General features: G+C 46.1%; 1 protein-coding gene across 4 annotated transcripts in view; it reads left to right on the forward strand.

The window, feature by feature from the left end:
• The window catches only part of LOC119165751 (prestin), a 115,594-nt gene that overhangs the window by 62,533 nt on the left and 27,444 nt on the right, over window positions 1-25,617 (forward strand). For 2 of the 4 annotated variants that reach the window (XM_075871372.1, XM_075871374.1), the window contains exon 18: window positions 3,518-3,627. In XM_075871372.1, coding sequence (XP_075727487.1) covers window positions 3,518-3,627 — 110 coding nt within the window. Of the gene's footprint in view, window positions 1-3,517; window positions 4,234-25,617 lie in introns of those variants that run through there. The other 2 variants (XM_075871371.1, XM_075871373.1) reach the window with 1 other exon arrangement.

Raw genomic sequence — 25,617 nt, forward strand, 5'->3', positions numbered from 1 at the left:
GGAACTACCCGAGTGGTGCACAGTCAGTACTTTTCACGTGTATATAATGTGCATGTATGTACAGACTCGAGCTGAAGTTTGACAACCGTACCGCGAACAAACAATAAAAGTTTCTTTAGCACACCTCGATGTTGATGGCGGTGCCTCAGGTGACCGCCATTATCGGGATATGCTAGAACACAATTGTATTGTTTGTTGGAGGCGCGAGGGTGGTATGGAACAGGGGTTGTTCCCTACCCCGCCGAAATTACCTTTTAATAAAGTTCACTCATTCCTCTAATCGTTCATTGCACATCTCCTCACAGGGACATTACTTTAGTAAATTCCATTGGTCAAACACAAGGGCCTAATCAATACCAATCGATTTTGAATAACCGAGCGTGGCGCGAATTGGTATTCGATTGTGGATGCCATTTGGGGAAAAAATTGACAAGAAGAAAGCACAGGCAAGCGCAGACTAATAACTGAAGTTTATCTTCAGAAAAACACGCGTATGGAGGAATGGCAAATACTCCTGGACTCTACCTGCGGGGTCTTTTTTCCGAGGTCCGTGAAGCAATTTCTGTACTTCAGGTCCCACCACTGGTGGTTAAAAAGAGGATCACCACGTCTTGTCTAGTGTCCGCCTCGTCTGTCTTTCCCACATTGAATGAAGGAGGCTTCTTCTAATCAAGTCAATCAACTATAACAGTCCAGTTTTCCTTGCAAAACATTTATCATTCCTCAAAGAACGAGTATTGAAGAAGTTTATACAAAGAAAATCCGTAGCATAACCTCTCTGCAGAGGTTGTGGCTGCAGTAGCTAGTCCGAGGAGCACCTGTCTCTCACCCTTCGGTTTCAAAGGGGTTGAGCAGGCATTCGTGCTATTTTACAATCCCTCACTTGTAGACACCATGGTCACTTGCAATTAGTTCCACACCCATGCATCGAGTGACGAACCACTGTGATAATTTCACACTTTATACACACATTTTACGCTTCTATACAGCACGTGATTTTAGGCCTTCATACAGCCGTATTACACCCTGCCATCGCAATCATTTGTCATTGCTTACATCGCATCAAATACATGACGCTCTTTGGCCACACATGGCCCTTGCCCCACAGAAGTCCACCAATCATCCGTATTGAGGAAGTTAAAAAGTAAAGGGGGTGATGCTATGAGGCATGCTCACGGTAAGGATAGACCGATCGTTAGTATTCCATACGTGCATTTTTCAACGACGATAGTCTTTCTTGGGGACATTTAACTAAAAACAATTTGGTGCCTGCCTGCCTGTATACTTGTCTGTTTGTCCACCCTTAATGGCATACTAAACAGCACCAAACGATACTCCAAATGGCCGAGCCAATCCACAGTGCCTACCAATATTGCTCAAGTTTCAGCGTTCATACCTGTGCGATTGTGTATTAAGAGCAATTATTGCAGATATCTGAGGCACCATAACAACACTTTAATATTCTGCATATGTGTCTTTTAACTAGAAAAGACCTACATGAGTAATTTTAATGGCCGTAGCGTTTATCTCGCTGCACTGAAATTGCAACGCTTGCACGGAAAGGCAAGTGTTTCCAACGCTTTGCTAAGGCGACGACACGGTGGTGGCACCTACCCGTCTCACCTTGCGTTCTACACCTTATCGCCTCCGAGACGGACGCACACGCCAGGTGCTTTGTTTTCCAAGACAACTGCCAGATAGCGCTCAAGTCTCGCGTGTGACGTGACTTGATGCGCTCGTTCGCCCCCGCTGCACGCCCGAGGCACTCTGACGCAGTGCCTCCGGAATACCATTCACCAATTTTTTTGCGCAGAACATCAAACCGGCGTTCCGTTCACTCTCTCCAGACGCGAGACTATCGTCTTTAGACGACATTTTCAGCGTAACATGAGGATACGGTGCCAAATTTTTTTCTCACCTTATAAAAAAGTGCGAAGCGTTTTAGGATTTCCGTAGTATTTTTCGTCATGAACAAGCTAGGTTGTATATGCGCAGCGGTTGAAAAAAGTTGGTTGTGGCAAGACGCAAAAAAAAAAAAATGAACTGAGTGTGTTGCCAACCACCAGGACAGATTGTTTCAGTGGAAAAAAGGGGTGGCCTATCATATTGCACTGTCATGTGGGACGTGTTACATCGGTCAAACCAGGCGCAGTTGAAGTAACCTAATAATTAACCGCAGGATTCTTCTAAAAAAGTTGCCTTTATCTAATCTCTGCCTGCATTGCAAGGAATGTAGATGTCAACCTTTGATGAATGATCGATTGATCGATATCTGAGATTTAACGTCCCAAAACCACCATATGAATATGATAGACACCATTGTGGAGGGTTCCAGAAATTTTGACCACCTGGGGTTCTTTAACGTGCACCCAAATCTGAGCACACGAGTCTACAGCATTTTCACCTTCAATTACTAAATGAAGCGAAACTGTTGTCGAGGCTCAAAGATAGGATTGCGCGAGATATTGTTGAGAACTCTTTCATACACAATACCGGAGACGTATGTGTGGTGAGGCCTTCGGTGAACCTCCTTAAACTTGAGGTTAGATTGTCTAACCGCCAACCTATAATTGTGCCTTTTCTTTATAAGTGTGTTTTTCTGAAAATAAACTTCAGTTGTTAGGCTGCGCCTGTGTGTGCTCTGTTACTTGCCGTTTTTTTTTTGTGCGAAATGCCATACACAATCGACTTCAAGGGAGGTTGTTTGGGCTCCAAAAGGAAATCGTCCTTGCAGAAGTCGGAGTTTTTCGGCCGTAATCTTGTGCTAGCGACTGTATGTATGTATGTATGTATGTATGCATGTGTATGTATGTATGTATGTATGTATGTATGTATGTATGTATGTATGTATGTATGTATGTATGTATGTATGTATGTATGTATGTATGTATGTATGTATGTATGTATGTATGTATGTATGTATGTATGTATGTATGTATGTATGTATGTATGTATGTATGTATGTATGTATGTATGTATGTATGTATGTATGTATGTATGTATGTATGTATGTATGTATGTATGTATGTGTGTATGTATGTGTGTGTGTGTGTATGTATGTGTGTGTATGTGTGTGTGTGTGTGTGTATGTGTGTGTGTATGTATGTATGTGTGTGTGTGTGTGTGTGTATGTATGTATGTGTGTGTGTGTGTGTGTGTGTGTATGTATGTATGTATGTATGTATGTATGTATGTATGTGTGCGTGTGTATGTGTGTGTGCGTGTGTATGTGTATGTGTATGTGTATGTGTGTGTGCGTGTGTATGTGTATGTGTATGTGCGCGTGCGTGTGTATGTGTATGTGTATGTGTATGTGTATGTGCGCGTGCGCGTGCGTGTGTATGTGTATGTGTATGTGTATGTGCGCGTGCGTGTGTATGTGTATGTGTATGTGTATGTGCGTGTGCGCGTGCGTGTGCGTGTGCGTGTGCGCGTGCGTGCGTGCGCGTGTGTGTGTGTGTGTGTGTGTCCAATCCACTGCCCTCCTTGTACAGCCTCACCGTGTTCTTCCTTCCAGTGCCCGTGTTCCGAATGCTCAAAAAGGGTGGCGTCCTAGACGTCCTGCCGTCGGCCAAGTTCTTCCCCAGCGTGCACGACGCTGTCCTGCACACGCGGCAGGATAAAAAGGTTTCGAGCTTTACCTATGTCCTTCACAAGACGAACGGCAAGTGCGCGACTACCATACACGCGAATTTCCCAGTGGTCTTGACGGGTGGCCCCTAAAGAAGCTTAACACCACTCGAGCAAAAGAGAAAGAGAGAAAGGCACCGCGGTACGAGTCGAACATAGCCCTATGTAGCGATGCGTCCGCATTGGATATGTGGTATTCTTTTTGTGGACTAACGGGGTTAAAGGGACCATAAAGTGAGCCAATGAACTACTTTAGTTTGATATAACCTTCTTTAGGAACTCAGATGTAGTTATTCTAACCACCGTAAGTTCGTTGCTAGAATAAAACCAAGGCCAAAGTACAATTTATATGTTATGCGCCAAAATCCACGCGCTTGACGAATTTCAATGTGCATTTGTCATGCTTTTGTCATGCTTTGCCGACATTGGGTCGGCAAAATTTCACGAAACATTGTTTGTTAAAAATTGAATTATAGAAGTTTTATGAATGCTATAGGTTCGCCATTTTGTCTAAATATGGCGCCAAAATTGTTATATTAAAATTCAACTACTTTCCGAAAATAAAAAAAAAACTGAAGCTTGCAAAGGCTTCAGGCTTGCCAATTTTTCTCAAAGTGGTGCCAGTAGAGTACTATTCAAACTTCAAATCAACCTCGAAAAATCGAAACATAGCTTGCCATTTTACTGAAATTGAAATATCTGGCCCCATCACCAGATAATGTGCCTCCTTTTTATTCTATTAGGAGCAACGTGGCCATTGTAAACGCCACCGAAATTTTTGACGTCACGACATTTGGGGCACGAATTTGAAGATGGCGTCACCCCCACATTTTCTTTTTTGCTGGTTTCTAAGCGTCTTCTCGCGCGGTGAGCGCGGTAATTTTACGGATGCGAAAGGTTAATTAACCAGCAATAAAAATTTTCTTCATTGGTGTACCTTTAAGATGAAATACTAGCATGCCCAAGCTCCCGTGCTGATAAGGATATCTTGTGGCAGGTATCTTTGCTTCACGTTCTAGCTTCGACGCTGAACCATATTCAAGAGCATAACCTACAGCACTACCAGCCTACCTCACGACTAGGCCTAATTTCTCACGATATCGCATATTCTGATTACTCGCATATGCTGTAGAACAATAGATAAAACTGGCTTATGTTGGCTGCTCGTGGCTAAAATGTACGACCACGGTAAGAAGTGTTTGCGCGGCATTTTATTTTACTATTATTTATTTTTTGCGGTGCACTATTAGCTACCTCTCTTCCTAGGTTGTTGTACTCGTGGCGGGTAAAAACCGCGGAGCCAAATCACGAATTGAAGTAATTAGAAAAATGAGAATGGGCCGAAGCACATTTGCCAAACACTCTCAAATTATGACTGGTAGATAGCCACCATCTCTCAAGGGGAAGGTACCTATCTCTCAAGCGGCAGAAACCTGGAGACTTACAAAGAGGGTTCAGCCTAAACTGAGGACAACGCAGCGAGCGATGGAGAGAAAAAATGATAGATGTAACCTTAAGAGACAAGATGAAAGCAGAGTGGGTCAGGGAACAAACTGTGGTCAGGGATATCATAGTTGAAATCAAGAAGAAATGCACATGGGCCGGGCATTTAGCCCGTAGGCAGGACAACCGCTGGTCAATAAGGGTAACCGGCGTAATCACCCTGAAGGAGGAGGGCGTTGCTTTCTTGCCGCTGGCTTCATATCACCAATGACCGGTTGTTTTGCTCGCCACTAGATGACGGAAATAGCGACTGTGGTTGCTATTGCTCACACTTGAACGCGCCACAAGCAGACGCAGGAGCACGTGGGCCACCCGTTCGCGTGCTCCTTGTCATATAAAGTTACACTGTACAGGCACTCTCAGAATAATACTCATACACAGCACAGATGAAGGGGAGAAGCTTAAACTAGTGACACCCTATAGACCAATATCGCTCACAAACGTTAACTATAAAATTTTTATAAAGGTTCTTGCCGCGAGGCTTCAAAGCGTCATCAAAGAACTTGTCGGAGGCAACCAGGCCCGCGGTACAAAACGAGATAGAGAGAAATAAACGTTTATTTAGAAACCGAGTTACGAGTGAGGCCCGGTATCACCCTAAGGTGGGAGGGTTTCCTAGTCCAGGAACCCTCTGGCTTCGACTGCCCTCTTGGCCCTGGCGACTAGTTGTCGCTGGTCTTCCAGGTATAAAAGGAAGGACAATTTTTTTCGAACATTCACAAGATGAGGTGTGTACTAAGAATGTTGTGACACCGCTTTAGCTAGGGTTGCCATCCTCCAAGTAGACCTGGAGAAGGCATTCGACTGTGTCACGCATAACATTTTGTTTTCCATCTTAGAACATAATAATGTTCGTTCCATCATCACAGAGGGGGAGGCTTTGGCGTATCAGAATTGCACAACACGTCTAACTGTTCATAAGGCTTTGGGGGCTCACAATCGTGTGATGCGTTTTGTGCGTCAAGGCTGCCCGCTCAGTCAACTTTTATTTGGTACTCACATTGAAGTTATACGTTTGGTAATCACCGATAATAAAAAAAAAATACGCGGATTCAACCTGACGGCGACGCAAGTCAGGCTGCTGGCATATGTGGATGACATTGACATTGCGGTGTGCTGTACAGACAAGGTAAGAGTACAGGAAGTGGTAACCGTTGTAAAGCGTTTTTGTGACATCACGGGTAGCAAAGTGAACTGGGGGAAATCCATCGGGTTGTGGCACGATAGTTCGCCTTCAACGCCAGAGTATTTTGCCAACGTGCGCTGGATGAACTCGCCGACTAGGTATCTCGGTTTACCCTTGGGTAGTTACGAAAACAGTGAAGTGTATTGGATGAATTAGGTTATATTAGTCGAAAGAAAAAAAAATCGTACAGATGGAAGAGCACGAACCTGCCTATTTTTGGGAGGGTGAATGTGTGTGTTGTGTTTTTCATCACTAAGTTGTCGTATGTAATGCAGGTGTTACACTGTTCCAGAATAAACGTGCAAAAGCTTCACAGAGTCGTGATGATAGTTATGGCATGAGAACAGAACGACGACGCAGAGACAAGGACACGAAGGACACGTCTTGTCTCTGCGTCGTCGTTCTGCTCTCGCGCTATAACTATCACCATGTCATGCCAACAAGCCCAAGCTGCCACACTTCACAGAGTGTTCGCGGTGTTTATGTGGAGATTAACTTGGGAAAGGTGCAGCTGAACCAATTTGTTTCGGTGGGTGAAGGACGGGGTATGGGGCTTGGCGCGTCTTTTTATACGACGGCTGGTCAACGCACTTCTGTTGTTTCCCGATGTAAGCGATTCTTTTTTGCTCATGGTATGCCAACTAAGGTTAGGCAACGCCCTACTGGAACTTGCTGTCTCTTCTGATAATAGCATGTGAGGGGTGTGGCATGGCTATATGAATGAAATAGTAAATAGTGTGAGGTTTTTATTGGTTCGTGTTTTTTTCGACTACTTTCACTCTGCTAAACGAAAAGAACTGTATAGTGCTGTGTGTGATATTGTTCTACCAGTGCCTTTGCAAAGAGCCATATACAGCGGAAGGAGTGGACAAAATATACCTAAGAGGCTGAGAAATATGCAGGTTCCTACGGGGGTTAAAACATTTTTTTTAAATAACGCACAGGAACACTTTCTGTAAAGACCTTCACAGAAGAGCGGGGCTTTTATACAGCATGGGGATCACACTGCTTAATATGCAACAAACCCAAAACCATAAACCATGTTTTTTTGCACTGATGAAAAGGGGTATATTTTTGAAGCATCTTACAGCGGACATTAAAGAAAGACTTCCCATTGAATCCTCATGGGATAAGGTATCTGACTGTAGATAATGAAGAAGGTGTCCCTTTGAATTTGGTAAGGTTGACGGCCCTCCACTGTATATGGCGGGCTTGCATGGCACGATACTACTGCGACCCAGACGCAAAGCCGGCGAGAATTTATTTCAGACAAAGCACGTTCAGCTTTGTTTAAAGTGTGGATATTCAGGAATCGGTGCCTGAATAGCTGCCGGTGATTGAACCTTTGGCATCAATGAAAAAATTTTAAAGTTGACAATATTGTCGTGACAATATTAGTCCTAACAGGACTGATGGCATGTTTTCTTCATTATTATATGCGCTATATGGTGTGTCAAGTCTGTGTTGTATTTTGACCAAATCCCGCAGGGGTGTCTGCGCAAGTAGTCGTTCGGTGCGTAGCGACACCACGGACCCGAGCTAACGTGGGAGTTTCGACTCCCTCCCAAGCCTAGCCGTGCGTGGCTTTGCCATGTCCTGGGAAAAGGGGATCATGCGGGTTGAGCCGATGCCGGGTGATTGGACCTTTAAAGCCCCCCCCCCCCCCCCCCCAGAAGAAGCAACGCTCCCTTTGGCCCCGGCTTCACGTAGACGGCACCCCTGGGCTGACCCACCAGAGGAAATCGGCAGTCACCTCTTCCTGTCTCCTTCTCTCTCTCAATCTTCGTCTTTTCTACTACTTGTGATCTTTCGTGTCTTCTCCTCGCTTCTTTTTACTTCCACAATTTTCGGCGGCAAGGGTTAACCTGGTGTAGATATACAACCTTGGGTAGATATGTTATAGCGGCCATGTATGGCTGGCGCTTGCGTCTCCTTCGCGTCTCGCAGCGTCCCCTTGTTAGGCTCGGTGGTGGGTGGCTGGGATGGCTGCCGAATAAGCTACTTAATTTAAGGGAACTCCTAGCCCTATCACAACCGATCGCCCCCCCCCCAAGAGGTGGCGCACCGATGCTCATTTTCAATTTCTATCAAACAATAAAGATAACTTTCCAAATTATCACATCATCCATGTGAAAGTACAGAAAAGAAAGTTAGAAGCATTTCACCTTTACTTTAGTCCAAATGCCTTACAGAAATGCTAGCGCGGGCTACAAAGCCACAAAGACCGTTAATGGTAACCTGCTATTCGAAATAAAAGGTCACGCACAGTACCAGGGACTGCATAACCTTACATCGTTTGGTAATCAGCCTATCACAATCACACCACATAGAACCATGAACACCGTGAAGGGTGTTGTATCAGATGGAGACCTGATGAACCTCTCTGATGAGGAACTTCTAACAGGCTGGAAAGACAACAATGTCATCCAGGTGCAGCGTATCAGAATAAGAAGATATAAGAAAGAAGCCCCTACGAAAAACATCATACTCACTTTCGCATCTAGCACTCTCCCCACTGAAATAGCAACAGGATATCTTAAACTGCCAGTCAGACCATACATACTCAACCCGCGGCGCTGCTTTAAGTGTCAGAGGTTCGGGCACGGTCCCAGAGCTGCCGAGGACAGCTTACCTGCGTGAAATGCGGTACCAAAGTTCATACCGCTGACGATGACTGTCAGCTACAAGTCCACTGCGCAAACTGTGAGGGCGACCGTCCTGCATATTCCAGGTCATGCGTAGCCCTGAAAAGGGAAAAAGGAATAACAACCACAAAATTTAGGTTGCACATAAGCTTCCGTGAAGCGCGGCAGTGCGTTTCCCCGCATTTTGTAGGGAACACTTCGTATGCCGAAGTGGTGCGAGGGGGTCAGCACCACTTCGGTTTTCGGCAATGCCTTGGACCACACCTAGCGTGCCGACGCAAACGCCACAAGCCCCCACGGGGGGAGCAGCCTCGGCCGCCCCACCATACCTGAATACAGCCCCATCGAAGGCCCCTGTGAACCCAGGGCACCACACAAACTAAAGAGGTCCCCTCGACCTCCCGCCCGGTAGGGTCGAAGGCTCCGTTTGTCACGATGAAGCCAACAACGAAAACAACATTGTCTGTCATCTCTCCTGAGGGGATGGACACATACAGTGCACCGGCGCAGACTGCGCCAAAGGAGCGGCGAGGTCCCCTCTACCGCTCTAAAAAAAGACAAAACAGTAATTACAGGACCTCCTAAAGATCTTGTAAAATAAGTCACTTCTCACTTTGAGACACCATTCACACTCATTTCGTACACACAGCACTTTTTTACTCCCAATATGGAGACAAAAATTATACAATGGAACGTCGGAGGAGTACTTCGAAACCTCGACGATGTCCAAGAACTTCTACACAAACATTCACCAAAAGTGCTGTGTGTACAGGAAACACACCTAAAATTCAAGACTACCAATGTTTGCGTCAATATGGAAACAGGCAACATAATACATATAACCTTGCAAACAATACTTACTCCTCCATAGACCTTAGCATTGCATCTCCTTCACTTCTACCTCTACTCCAATGGAAAATTATAAATAATCCCTACGGAAGTGACCATTTTCCTGTCACTCTGAATACACCAACATCATACCAATGTTATTCACAAGTTCCCAAACGGCTGACATACAAAGCCGACTGGGAACAGTTTTATAACACTACTCTTTTAAGTTGGACAGACATATGTGGGTTAAGCATAGATGAAGCTGTGGAGTACTTCACAGCTTTTCTTATTGACACAGCAGCCAAGTGCATCCCGTAAACATCTGGACTGCCTGGCAAGCGACGCATCCCATGGTGGAACACCGAGTGTCGTAATGCGCGAAAAGAGCAGAACAAGGCATGTAGGTTGTTTCGGAATTCACCGACAGCCGAAAATCTTGACAGAATTAAGAAAATAAAATCTCAAGGCAGGAGACCACGTCGGCAGGCCAGAATAGAAAGCTGGCACAAGTTCTTATGAGGAATAAATTCATGTACACAAGAGGCTAAAGTCTGGAACATGGTTGGTAGGGTAGCAGGAAGACAAGTGCATTCACTCCCACTCGTAAACACAGAGGGTGACAACCTGGAAAATCAGGCGAACTTCCTCGGTGCCCACTGCGAGCAGGTGTCTTGCTCACCACACTATACTGAAGCTTTTCAAAGATATAAAGCAACGACAGAAAAGCAGGAACTAGAACACAGGTGTACAAAATACGAGGCATAGAACCAACCTTTCAACTTAGCTGAGCTACAAACATCACTAAACTTCTGCAGTAATTCTGCCCCAGGCTACGACCGTGTCGTGTATGAAATGGTGAAAAAACCTGCCGCTCAAAACGCGAAAAACATTACTCTCCTTACACAATGCTATATGGATTTCCGGCACCATCTATACTTCCTGCAAAGAGGCTATAATTATTCCCATTTTTATAGAGGGCGAAGACGCTTTCTCAGTTTCGAGATATAGACCCATTGCACTTTCGAGTTGCCTTTGTAAAATTTTTTGAAAAGATGATAAACTGCCGACTTTTACATTTCCTTGAAACACACAATCTGCTCGATTGATTCCAGTGTGGGTTTCGAAAGGGTAGATCCACCACCGACCATCTGCTGCGTATCGAGGCAGAGATCCGAGACTCTTTCGTCCACAAATCATACTTCCTCTCTGTGTTCCTCGATATCGAGAAGGCTTACGACACAACATGGCGTTTTGGCATATTAAGAGACTTGTCTTACCTGGGTGTGCATGGTAATATGTTTTTCATAATTGAGAGTTACTTGTCCAATAGGACCTTCCGTGTCCAATAGGACGTTAACTGTCCAATAGGACGTTCCGTGTCCGTGTGGGCAGTGTTCTCTCCCAAACATTTGTCCAAGAAACGGGAGTACCGCAAAGTGATGTACTTAGTTGTGCACTTTTTATTATGAAAAGAAATTCCTTGCACCTGGCCATTCCCCGCAATGTGTTATATTGTACTTATGTCGACGACGTCCAGCTTGGCTTTAAGTCATACAACCTGGCAATGTGTGAGCGGCAGGTTCAGCTAGGTTTAACCAAGGTCTCCAAATGGGCCGAGGATTCTGACTGAACCCACAAAAAAGCACCTGTGTCTTGTTCTCCCAAAAGAGAGGCATGCACTCAGAACCTGACAATCAATTGAATGGTCAACGTCTGTCTCTCAATGATGAGCATTAATTCTTAGGCCTAATCTTGGACAATTAGTTGACCTTCATACTGCAAATCAAGTATTTAAAAACAAAATGTGTAAAAGACATGAATGTTATAAAAGTGTTGTCACGTTTTACGCGGGGTAGTGGCAGGCAATGTCTCATAAATTTGTATAAAATTCTCATTCGCACCCGCTTAGACTATGGGGCCATTGTTTAACAGCCTGCGACTCAAAGTGCTTTGAAGATGCTGGACCCCGTGCACCATTTGGGCATCCGCCTTTCTACGGGCGCTTTCCGCACCAGCCCCGTGGAAAGCCTGCATGTGGAATCGAATGAGTGGTCACTCCACTTACAGAGATGTTACATATCTTTTGTGTACTACTTCAAGGTGAAAGCAGACAAAGAAAACCCCTCTCATTTTACAATCAATGATCCGTCTTACTCTGCCTTGTTCTACAGCCGTCCTTCATTGAGGCAGCTCTACTCACTTTGTGTGAGAGGCCTCGCTGAGGAAACTGATGTGCCACTTCTATCTAAAACACTGTTTGATGGCTCCTGCTGCATATCTGCCGCCGTGGCAGTGGCAGCTTTTAGATTGTGACATATCTTGTGCGTAAGTCACAAAGCAGGCGCCTGTTGCACACATCCGCACATACCTTCATGAACTTCAACAAAAACAGTTGTCCAGAATTCAACACCAATGCCTCAAAGACGAACACTTCTGTCTCGTACGCTACGGTCGGCCCATTCTTTTCAGATACCGGTACTGTTCATCCTAACACAAAGCATCTTTATTGCAGAAGCTCACGCGATACTTGCGGCTGTCAAACACATGAAACAAATAAAACTACAAAGCGCATGCAGTGATATACACAGATTCGCTAAGCGTTGTAAAAGCCCTCAAAACCCTGAAAAAAACACAAAAATTCCATTCTTGTATCTCTTTACTCTCCCCTACGCACAGTTTACGCACTCAAACAGCATGTCGTAGTGTGTTGGGTGCCAGGACACCGTGAGATCGTGACACCGTGAGATGTATTGGCGGATCAACTTGCTGCATCTGCCCAAAACAACGCTGCTATCAATACATTCATTGCTGTCCCGGCGCTTGACCTGAAGCCCTTCCTTCGACGGGAGCTCAGGGCATGCTGGTAGCGGCTATGCGATATCCAAACACAAAACAAATTATATGTTGCAGTGGTTGGTAACCAGCATTACAGTTAAACCAGACGCAATTGTAAGAACAGCAAATGGCAGAACGATGCCTTTGCGTTAAGTAAAAACCGGAGATGGCGTAAACACCACCGTGCCGTCAGGTTGCGCCACACATGAAAGGCTAATAGGGACCGAAGCTTGAGGAGGCAAGGTGATGTCATCAGCGATGAGTTTGCAGAGCAGAGGAGAGTGGTCGGGTGGTGGAAATTCACATGTAGGCACAAGGGACACTTGGGCACGGGAACAATCGATGATAGCTTCATGACGTGATAAGAAATCCCAACTCAGGATAAGGTCATGAGAGCAAGATGGTAAAAATGAAACTGTACGACGTACAAAACGTCTCGGATGACGACGCGCGCCGTACACACAGCCGAGGGATGAATGCGTTGCGCGCTAGCCGCGGACAGCACCAAGCCTCTGAGAGACGTGGTCACTTTCTTCAGTTTCCTACAAAATTTTGCGTTCATCAGAGAAACGGCGGCCCCGGTATCAATTAACGCTAATGTGGCGACTCCCTCAACATCGACATCAACAACATTTTGCGGCGAAAATGGAGGCCTTGGGAATTGCGCACAAGTTGCAGTTCATGCCTCCGGAACTGCACATATTAGTTTGTAGCGCCATCATCATCATCATCATTTCTCAATCACCGCGGTGCGCCTCTCGCGCAGCGTATGATAGCTCGAGCTGCGCGAGAAATAGAACGAGCTGACACGCCTGGCGTGGCGGACGCTGGTAGCCGACGTGGCTCCGCTTCAGGCCTGCAATAAAGTGGCGAGATCGGCACGGCCCCATCGGCCACCTTCGACGTCATCTCACGTCTCTCCTTCTCTCGCCGCTACATTGGTGACCCGGAGAACACGCCCTTCGCCGAGCGGCTCGCGGCCATGTTCCCGCAACTCTGCCCGCCAGTGCCACCGTTCCAATCGACCTACCCAAAGGTATGGTTTATGCAGCTCGACGCCGTTCTGGCGCTGAATGGCGTCACGGACCAGCTGCAGATGCACGCCATTCTTCTCGACGCCCTCCCGGCAGAGTTGCGTCATCTCTCTGGCACTTCAACCTCCAGCCAGCAGCCTTACGATGACCTCTGCTCGGCGGTGCTTGCCAGACATGGCCTCACCTACCACCCGCTGCCGTTCACCCGCGACTTACAGGTTTCGACTGCGTCGCAGCGCGCACTACCAACCAGCCCGCAACCATCTATTGACCGCGACCGCGCTACCCCTGCTACGACTCCCCCTACCTCAGATCCAGTCGCACGAAGATCCAAATCTGCACCTGAGCACGACGACCAGGTAGACGACGCTCCCACTTCGACTGGTCTCAGCACCGAGAGAAGCGTCCCCTTGGAGCCCGCGAACGCAGGTCTGTCACTCGTGCCTGCCACTTGCACGTCTTCCTCCACCCCAGACAACTCAGGCAGGTCAGTCTTCACGACGGCAACCTCGCCGCACGCCTTGGAGCCTGCCGCAACTACGGACATCGTCGTGCCTGCTATTCGCCCCCCAATCGCGGAGGCATCGCCGTCGACGGTGTCCGAAGATGACTCTCAACCGGCCTTAACGCGCCGTACGTCTTGCAAGCAGCCACTATCACCTACCTCAACGTCTCCCGCAGCTGAAGTTCCTGCCCGTGACATGCTACGACCGAACTTCCGGGATGCTGCCAGACAGACCGCACGTTTTGTACCACCCATGCAGGCGGACAACCACCAGGCTGCCGCGACGAGCACGGGCACGCCATTCAACCCCCAGGCCACGACTTCTGGGCTCCACAACCATCCCTCGGAGCCTTTGACGCTGGACGGCAACTACTAGACGTGTGTCCGCAACGCGGGCTCGTTGGTGACACGAGCGATGACGCCCAATCCTACTGCCTGTCTACCACACTTGACAGCGCACAGAAGAAATCATCGCGTTCGCCGTAAAACACAACGTCCCCTTTTCAAGCGTCCTGCTATGCAGCCGTGCGTTGCAGCTTTGGCCTTCAAGACGGCGCAAACACCTACGAGGTTTTCCCGACGCAAGGGCCAACCACTTGCCGTGCACATGACTAGCCGCAATGCACGGCGTTTCCGCATCCGTCGACTCGGCCACACGCCCCGGCATGCCGGTCGCAGTGCTACGCGGAGGCCGGTGTTTCATCGACAGAGACGTCCGCACCAGCACGACCGCGACGTTGCTCCTTGTCGACAGCAGGCTCGGCACCCTGTGCGCTGTCGGAGACCCCGCTGTGGCTGTGAAACTTCAGTGCTCGGTCATCATGGGTGCGTTCCGACGATTCACACTATTTCGCCCACATTGCCGGCGCGAGCTCTTCAGCGCCTGTCCACAGTTCCAGCTGTGGGCACGTTTGTCAGCCACGTCTACTCGAAACGGCGGGTGCGCATTCGAATGGTCCCGCCGCGTAATTGTGGGATGGACGTGTCTATGAACACAGCGACCCGGCACTTCCTTCTTCGTCCCTTGCGCTTCTCCCAGAGTCGCCCACCGGAGACACACTGCTTACGGATGGCCCATAAACGTTTAAAAACTGGACTTCCTAAACGGACACCTTGCGGATTTTCGTTCATGTATATAGTCTCTTTCTTTTTCATATGTTTTCAAATCGCGCAAAGCGCTAGGGGGGGAGCTCTGTAGCGCCATCATCATCATCATCATTTCTCAATCACCGCGCCGCGCCTCTCGCGCAGCGTATGATAGCTCGAGCTGCGCGAGAAATAGAACGAGCTGACACGCCTGGCGTGGCGGACGCTGGTAGCCGACGTGGCTCCGCTTCAGGCCTGCAATAAAGTGGCGAGATCGGCACGGCCCCATCGGCCGCCTTCGACGTCATCTCACGTCTCTCCTTCTCTCGCCGCTACAAGTTTTTCTCCTCAGGAGGTGGTCGACGACGCATAGGCGATGGCGATCGGCGACGAGGGGATGAGAAACGAGCAGTCGATGGGCGGTGATCCGAGTCTGAGTGCCTCTGTTCATATGTAGATGCGGTGGCCTGCTGCGGCGCGTAGGTAGGAGTTCCGAAGTATGCGTTTGCTGGTGTGGGGCGACGGCGGCAGAAGCGTGCAATGTGGCCAGCGATGCCACAGGCGAAGCAGATAGGACGATTGTCTTGGGTGCGCCACTCAGTAGATTGACGGAAAAAGCGAAGTGAGGGCCTGTAAACTGGAGGCGAGGCCGGAGGAGGTGGAGCTGATAAGGCCACTGGATGCGGTGGGGGCCGCGCGACCACAGCTGCGTAGCTGAGAGGTGAAGGTGGTGCAGGTGGTGCGTAGCCGACAGCTGAGAGATTAGGTGCTACTGAAGTGCATGGGTAAGGGGCCTGCACTGTAGGGAGGACATCACAACTTTCAGTGCGTGTGGCCTGCTGCAGTGTCGAAGGCAGGCTTGCGGTGGGCGCGTCGCCATGCGGCAGCAGGGAGAGCTGTCGGGCGACTTTTTCCCTGATGAAGTCTTTGATCTGGTTGGACAGACTTTCTTGGCGAACGTTGGCATTTGTGAGTGTGACGGCCGAGATTGAATCCGGCGGTGGGACACTCTGTCGGGCGATGGAACGCTGACGGCGCAATTCATCAAAGCTCTGGCAGAGGCTTACGAGGATTGCCACCGTGTTCGGGCTTTTCGCTAGCAACATGTGGAATGTGCCATCCTCGATGCCCTTGAGAATCTGCCGAATTTTCTCTTCTTCGGGCATAGATGGATTCACACGCCTGCAGAGGTCGAGCACGTCCTCTATGTAAATAGTAAACGTCTCGCCAGGCTGCTGGGCTCGGTGGCACAGGCGCTGGTCAGCGCGGAGCTTGTGGACGTCTGGTCGGCCGAACGCTTCAGTCACGAGTGTCTTAAAGGAGGACCAGTTGGCGATGGCGGTTTCGTGGTTCGTAAACCAAAGTTTAGCTACGTCTGCCAAGTAAAAGATAGCGTAGGCGAGCTTAGAGTCGTTGTCCCCTTGTTGCTGGCGCGTACGCGTTCGTACAAGGAGATCCAGTTTTCGACGTCTTGCTCACCACTGCCGCTGAAGATTGGTGAGTCCCGTTGGCGAGTAGCGCCGGGGCAGGTAGACGGGACAGCCGGTGGTGCTGGCTGGGCTGGGATAGGCTGGTTGGCGACTGCGTCAGTCATGTTTTGCAGTGGTCTCTCGGGCAACTTGCGAGAGTGGAGCTCCAGGTCTGCTTGGGGATCTCAACAGCCTCCACCAAATGTGATGACGTTTATTGAACCGGAGATGTCGCAACGATGTCGCAACGAAAAATGGCTGTACGACAAGTCTGGCAAAGCCGGTCCAGGTTCTCGTGCAATCAGAGCACGGGGTTTTTCCTTCTCTTTGGAAGGCGCATACACGTTAGTGCGTATGCTCCACTACACATGTAATAAAACCAATACTTGAAAACTGGCCACCAGTGTCCAGATCACGCTACAGGCAAGTAAAGCTCACCAGATTACAAATAAGACACACACACATCACACATGCATATTTGTTGACTGGCGGTGAGCAACCCATCTGTGAAAGATGTGGAGAATTGCTTACGGTTTTCATATACTTGTTCTGTGCAATGAGCTAGGCTCTCTAAAAACACTTTTTACTACCCCACCGACTGCAACTTCTATTACATCCAGTCATGTTGATCGGTAGAGATCCTCTCTTTAAGCTTAAACTGCTGTTGATGTTTTAAAAAGATATAGATAGTTTCACTGCATATTTCTAGGTGATCCGTAGCACGACCTCTGTACAGAGGTCGAGGCTGTGGTGATTCCATTAAAGACAGCACATGCCTTGCTGCCCTTGGGCGCAAGGGCATGCATTGACGAGGCATTCGTGCTAATCTCATTTCCTCAATGTAGTTTTATCACCACGAACACTGTATTTTACTTCCCCTACACACATTTCACGTCACTTCCATCATTTTAAATACTTGTTTGTTTAAACCCATTTCAGGGCACAGAATTTTAGCCCTCTTCAAAGCACGAAACGTTGTCATTGTTCATATCCTGTATGTATTGCATCAAATCATGCACCATTGCCATTTTATCCACGTTTTCTATGGCGCTCTTTGGCCAAGTATGGTCCTTGCGCCATTAAAACCCATATATCATCATCATTATTTTGACCAAAACAGGCAATAAATAAGTAAAAAGTGTCAGAATAGCCGAGTCGGTAAGATGGCGAGCTCTAAATCAAAACGTCGCTGGTTCAAATACAGGTGCCGGTAGGATTGAAAAAGAAAAAACGGTGATGTGGTTAAGGGCGCTAATACGCCCAAGTCCATTGTTTGTTTTTATAATTGACCTGAAGTATAGTGAGCCGACCAAGTTCTAAATACTTCATCCTGTATCACGGCGTTGGCCAAGGGGCTTCTACTTCTGGCTACCATTGGGTGCGGACGCGGAATGCTGTGCTCCTCAGGGGCGGTTCGTGCGGCCCAGCTGGGCTGCGGTATCAGGCTTAAAGAAATGTCGACCCAGGATTATCAGCTAGTTTTGCTCCAGCTTCCGTCAGGTACAACTGTACGCAATACTGTGTTTTTGCATCGTGATGTGAAGGCTCGCCGCGACCGAGTTGAACATTTTCGCGATGCGCTCGATCATCTCAAGCTGATGCCAGATGTGATAGCCCTAGGGGCATATCAGATGAACCACGTTTGGGAAATAACATTCAATGACGAAGAAGGAAAAAAAAGCTTTTGTCGTCGAAAATGCTTAGCGTTAAGAACCACCAGTGCGTCGCCATGGACCCCTGCTACCAAGACAACAGAAGTGAGATGTACTGGCTGCTTCCCACAACGCCCAACTAGGACGTTCGCAGACGCTTTGCCTATTGAGGAACGCGGGAATCTATATGGCTTATTGAGCGCGCGGAAGAGGCGCTCATCGGCGTCTGCCATACGCGATCCGCGTCCCACAAGAACGCTTCTTAATATGACGTCAGAGTTCGAAGTAGGGCTGATTGCGTATGGCAAAGACGATAATGGGTGTCCCGGTTTCACGTACTCGCTAGTACCGAAAAGTTCTGCGTTCCTCGATAGGCGGACTGCGCTGCTCAGTTCGGGCCTGGACAAACAACTTTGGGCGATCCAGCAGGCCAAGGAAGCTGCCGGGAGACACGGTCTCTCCGTTGGCCCCTAGGTGGGAGCCCGTCCCAGCAATCCGCCGGAAATTAATGAAGTTTATCTCTCTCGATAGGCAAAGCATTACTTATGATGACGTCACCTAGTTAGTGCGTGTAGACGCCGGTGGCTTCGCATAGTCGCTTTAGAGGGAGCGTTTCACGACGCCTTTAACGCCTTACGGCACCGTGACGGAGATATGCAGGGAAAAGTGGAGTGTTCCAGGATTTCGGGGCCAAGGCTCTCACACAAGGCTAGTTTCACCGCGCTTGAAAGCTGGCATGACGACTGAAGACATACCACACCAACTACAGATGGGTCCCCGCAGGGGCGTCTGCGTAAGTAGACGTTTGGTGCGTAGCGACAACACGGACTCGAGCTAACGGGGGGTTTTGACCTCTCCCGCAACTAGCCGTGCGTGGCTTTGCCGTGTCTGGGGAAAACTGGATCCTAGGGGCTGAGCCAACGCCGGGTGATTGGACCTTTAAGGCCTTCCAGCAGAGGCAACAAACCCCTTTGGCCCCGGCTTCACGTAGACGGCACTCCTGGGCTGACCCACGCAGGAGAAATCGGCAGTCGCCTTTTCCTACCTCTCTCCCCTACATCTTCGTTTTTATCTTTCACTTTTTAATTTTTCCTGTCTACTTCTTCCTTCTGTTTACTTTCAATTTTTCCTGGCGGCAAGAGTTAACCTTGTGTAGTTACTCAACATTGAGCAGTTATATCTGGTTATAGGGGCAATGTACGGCTGGCGTCTGTAGCCTTATGCTATTAAGTGCTTCAGCGTCCCCTGGTTGGACTCCATGGTGGGTGGTCACCATTGCTGCCGAAAAAAACTGTACACTACTATGGAAACACCTTCATTTCCCCGTCTCCTAGATAGTCTTCCGCTTAAGAGGGGACGCACCGATGAGTTATCGCTTTAACCAACCCAGACAATGCTTTCCGAGATTTCATGTTGTGCACAGCGAAAATAAAAAAAAACAAGCCAGAGCCATGTCTCCATTTCTTGTTGCCAAATCTCAGACTGAGGTCTTTGGCCCAGGATACAAATTACACAAATGGCTACCGGAGACCTTCTCCTTGACCTGCCTGAAAAACACCGCTATGGCAAACTTGGCAGTCTCGTAGCGTTTGGTAATATCCCAGTATTGATTTCACTTCATCGATCAATGAACACCTCACGCGGAGTTGTTTCAGAGGCAGACTTTCTTGAAATGTCTGAACAAGAACTGCTTGAAGGATGGAAAAAGCAAAATGCCACGGCTGTGAAACGAATCTTCATCAGACGCGACAACAAAAAAATACCTACGAAATATTTATTACTCACTTTTGCATCCAGCACATTGCCTTCATTTATAGACACATCCTACATCCAACAGTTTGTTCGTCCCTACAATCCCCATACAAGATGGTGCTGTGTAAATGTCAACGATTTGGTCTAGGCTCGCAGAACTGCCGTGGTCAGAAAACTAGTGCAAGATGTGGTAACCGCGGCCACCCATCTGATAACTGCTTTACTGCACCTCACTATAAAGTCGTCATTTTGTCTCAAAAAGGGCCCAAAAATTGATTTATCAGCGTTCGACACAACCTTGAATAATCTAAAATTTCCGAAGGCTATAGTCTTGCCACTTTTTCTCAAAATCATGCCGAGAGTAAATGAAGTAATACGGTACAGAATGTCACAAAGTCGAAAAATTGACTCTCTCCGAAGGCAATAGATTCGTCACATTGTCTGAAAAGGGTTCTTAAAATAATCAAAAATTTCCAAAGGCAATTTTTTCTCAAAATGATGCCGAAATTATGTTATTCAAAACGCGAGTGAACCTCGGAAAATAAAAAAAATTAGAAGCCTTCTCAAGGAAATAGGCTCACCATTTTGTCTGAATATTGCCCTAAAAGTGAATAATAAGCATTCGATGCAACCTCGAAAAAGTTCAATTTAAGCTTTCTATTTTTTATCAAAGATCGTGCGCCAAGGCTCGGACACAGAAGTTCGCCATTTAATATTGCAGAATGGCCTGCATAATGTAAACAACTTTTACACCTTCTCATCATGCCGTGGCAGAATAGCCGAGTCGGTAAGGTGGTAAGCTCTAAACCGGATGGTCGCTGGTTCAAATCCCGCTGCCAGTAGGGTTGAAAAAAAAGCAGGGCGATGTGGTAAAGGGCACTCTAACGCACAAGTGCGTTGTTTGTTTTTATGATTGACCTGCAGTATATCAAGCAGAGCAAGTTCTAATTTGTGTATCCTGTGTCGAGGCAGTAGCCCAGTGCGAAGGGTGTTCAGTTCGCAACCAAAAGGGCGATGGTTCGAATCACAGAGTGGCGAGTGCCGGAACACCAGGATGTCATACAGAAACATTACTGCGAACCCCGAAATGCACGCAATGCCACATACTAGAAGGTAAATACGGATTGCCAATCTGCAGGTGGGGCTTACAGGGCTGAAAAAAATTGTTCAACAAATAATATACGCTTTCATTTTTCGTGAAAAAAGCATTTTTTTTTTTGCAAAAGTAGGGGCCACGAGCTACGGCGGCTCTGGACTTGCCGAAGGTCCAGGGTTCCCAATAGCCGCCATGTAGCTCAAGCAACCCCCCCGAGCATGACAAGCCTCACCGTGCCGTAGCACAACTGCGAAGCGCTCGCGTTAACCCCGAGAAATCCCCAGGGCGAGGGGTGTACCACTGTGGATTGAGCCAGGTCCGGGTAACACATCCCTCTCGCCTTTGAATCCGGTGGCTTTCCGGCCGGTAACCGGTACGGCATTGAACCCGGCACCTCCCACATTGGAAGCAGACGCTCATACCATTATGCTACCTCTGTGGTGGGAACTTCAGTGACAAATAATCTGTCACTTTCAACAATGTGCGAATAAACTTCAGAAAATAAAATTTGAAAAGATCTAAGAACACTTCTTAGACATGAGTACGCAAGCGGGATTCGAACCACTGCTATTCCGATTGTGAGACGAACATTTTACCGCTGTGCTACTGCCACGGCTCGATAAGATAGTGTAAAAGTTGGTCCAAAGGCTGTAGTGTTGCCATTCTTTCTCAAAATCATGCCAAATACAAATGATTTGAAACGCGTCAAAACGTCAGAAAATCGAAATATAGAAGCTCTCCGAAGGATATAAAGTCGTCATTTTGTCTGAAAAAGGTCCTAAAAACGATTTATCAGCATTCGACACAACCTTGAAAAATGAAAAATTTCCAAAGGTTATAGTCTTGCCGTTTGTTCTCAAAATTATGGCAGCTATAAGTGATTTAAAACGCGTTAAAACGTCGAAAAAGCGAAAAATAGAAGCTTTCCGAAGGATATAAAGTCGTCATTTTGTCTGAAAAAGGTCCTAAAAACGATTTATCAGCATTCGATATAACCTTGAAAAATGAAAAATTTCCAAAGGCTATAGTCTTGCCATTTGTTCTCAAAATTATTGTAGCTATAAATGATTTAAAACGCGTTAAAACGTCGAAAAAGCGAGAGATAGAAGCTCTCCGAAGGATATAAAATCGTCATTTTGTCTGAAAAAGGTCCTAAAAACGATTTATCAGCATTCGACACAACCTTGAGAAATGAAAAATTTCCAAAGGCTATAGTCTTGCCATTTGTTCTCAAAATTATGGTAGCTATAAATGATTTAAAACGCGTTAAAACGTCGAAAAAGCGAAAGATAGAAGCTCTCCGAAGGATATAAAGTCGTCATTTTGTCTGAAAAAGGTCCTAAAAACGATTTATCAGCATTCGACACAACCTTGAGAAATGAAAAATTTCCAAAGGCTATAGTCTTGGCATTTGTTCTCAAAATTATGGTAGCTATAAATGATTTAAAACGCGTTAAAACGTCGAAAAAGCGAAATATAGAAGCTCTCCGAAGGATATAAAGTCGTCATTTTTTCTGAAAAAGGTCCTAAAAACGATTTATCAGCATTCGACACAACCTTGAGAAATGAAAAATTTCCAAAGGCTATAGTCTTGCCATTTGTTCCCAAAATTATGGTAGCTATAAATGATTTAAAACGCGTTAAAACGTCGAAAAAGCGAAAGATAGAAGCTCTCCGAAGGATATAAAGTCGTCATTTTGTCTGAAAAAGGTCCTAAAAACGACTTATCAGCATTCGACACAACCTTGAGAAATGAAAAATTTCCAAAGGCTATAGTCTTGCCATTTGTTCTCAAAATAATGGTAGCTATAAATGATTTAAAACGCGTTAAAACGTCGAAAAAGCGAGAGATAGAAGCTCTCCGAAGGATATAAAATCGTCATTTTGTCTGAAAAAGGTCCTAAAAACGATTTATCAGCATTCGACACAACCTTGAGAAATGAAAAATTTCCAAAGGCTATAGTCTTGCCGTTTGTTCTCAAAATTATGGCAGCTATAAGTGATTTAAAACGCGTTAAAACGTCGAAAAAGCGAAAAATAGAAGCTCTCCGAAGGATATAAAGTCGTCATTTCGTCTGAAAAAGGTCCTAAAAACGTTTTATCAGCATTCGACACAACGTTGAAAAATGAAAAATTTCCAAAGGCTATAGTCTTGGCATTTGTTCTCAAAATTATGGTCGCTATAAATGATTTAAAACGCGTTAAAACGTCGAAAAAGCGAAATATAGAAGCTCTCCGAAGGATATAAAGTCGTCATTTTTTCTGAAAAAGGTCCTAAAAACGATTTATCAGCATTCGACACAACCTTGAGAAATGAAAAATTTCCAAAGGCTATAGTCTTGCCATTTGTTCTCAAAATTATGGTAGCTATAAATGATTTAAAACGCGTTAAAACGTCGAAAAAGCGAAAGCAAGAAGCTCTCCGAAGGATATAAAGTCGTCATTTTGTCTGAAAAAGGTCCTAAAAACGATTTATCAGCATTCGACACAACCTTGAGAAATGAAAAATTTCCAAAGGCTATAGTCTTGCCATTTGTTCCCAAAATTATGGTAGCTATAAATGATTTAAAACGCGTTAAAACGGCCAAAAAGCGAAAGATAGAAGCTCTCCGAAGGATATAAAGTCGTCATTTTGTCTGAAAAAGGTCCTAAAAACGATTTATCAGCATTCGACACAACCTTGAGAAATGAAAAATTTCCAAAGGCTATAGTCTTGCCATTTGTTCTCAAAATAATGGTAGCTATAAATGATTTAAAACGCGTTAAAACGTCGAAAAAGCGAGAGATAGAAGCTCTCCGAAGGATATAAAATCGTCATTTTGTCTGAAAAAGGTCCTAAAAACGATTTATCAGCATTCGACACAACCTTGAGAAATGAAAAATTTCCAAAGGCTATAGTCTTGCCATTTGTTCTCAAAATTATGGTAGCTATAAATGATTTAAAACGCGTTAAAACGTCGAAAAAGCGAAAGATAGAAGCTCTCCGAAGGATATAAAGTCGTCATTTTGTCTGAAAAAGGTCCTAAAAACGATTTATCAGCATTCGACACAACCTTGAGAAATGAAAAATTTCCAAAGGCTATAGTCTTGGCATTTGTTCTCAAAATTATGGTAGCTATAAATGATTTAAAACGCGTTAAAACGTCGAAAAAGCGAAATATAGAAGCTCTCCGAAGGATATAAAGTCGTCATTTTTTCTGAAAAAGGTCCTAAAAACGATTTATCAGCATTCGACACAACCTTGAGAAATGAAAAATTTCCAAAGGCTATAGTCTTGCCATTTGTTCCCAAAATTATGGTAGCTATAAATGATTTAAAACGCGTTAAAACGTCGAAAAAGCGAAAGATAGAAGCTCTCCGAAGGATATAAAGTCGTCATTTTGTCTGAAAAAGGTCCTAAAAACGATTTATCAGCATTCGACACAACCTTGAGAAATGAAAAATTTCCAAAGGCTATAGTCTTGCCATTTGTTCTCAAAATAATGGTAGCTATAAATGATTTAAAACGCGTTAAAACGTCGAAAAAGCGAGAGATAGAAGCTCTCCGAAGGATATAAAATCGTCATTTTGTCTGAAAAAGGTCCTAAAAACGATTTATCAGCATTCGACACAACCTTGAGAAATGAAAAATTTCCAAAGGCTATAGTCTTGCCATTTGTTCTCAAAATTATGGTAGCTATAAATGATTTAAAACGCGTTAAAACGTCGAAAAAGCGAAAGATAGAAGCTTTCCGAAGGATATAAAGTCGTCATTTTGTCTGAAAAAGGTCCTAAAAACGATTTATCAGCATTCGACACAACCTTGAGAAATGAAAAATTTCCAAAGGCTATAGTCTTGCCATTTGTTCTCAAAATTATGGTAGCTATAAATGATTTAAAACGCGTTAAAACGTCAAAAAAGCGAAAGATAAAAGCTCTCCGAAGGCTATAAAGTCTTCATTTTGTCAGAAAAATGCCACAAAAGTCAATTATCAGCATTCGATGCAACCACGAAAAGTTCAATTTAAGCTTTCTATTTTTTATCAAAGATCGTGCGCCAAGGCTCGGACACAGAAGTTTGCCATTTAAAATTGAACAATGGCCTGCATAATGTACACAACTTTTACACCTTCTTATCATGCCGTGGCAGAATAGCCGAGTCGGTAAGGTGGTAAGCTCTAAACCGGATGGTCGCTGGTTCAAATCCCGCTGCCAGTAGGGTTGAAAAAAAAGCAGGGCGATGTGGTAAAGGGCACTCTAACGCACAAGTGCGTTGTTTGTTTTTATAATTGACCTGCAGTATATCAAGCCGAGCAAGTTCTAATTTGTGTATCCTGTGTCGAGGCAGTAGCCCAGTGCGAAGGGTGTTCAGTTCGCAACCAAAAGGGCGATGGTTCGAATCACAGAGTGGCGA

This window comes from Rhipicephalus microplus, chromosome 8, assembly GCF_043290135.1.
Source record: "Rhipicephalus microplus isolate Deutch F79 chromosome 8, USDA_Rmic, whole genome shotgun sequence".
Classification (NCBI taxonomy): Eukaryota; Metazoa; Arthropoda; class Arachnida; order Ixodida; family Ixodidae; genus Rhipicephalus; species Rhipicephalus microplus.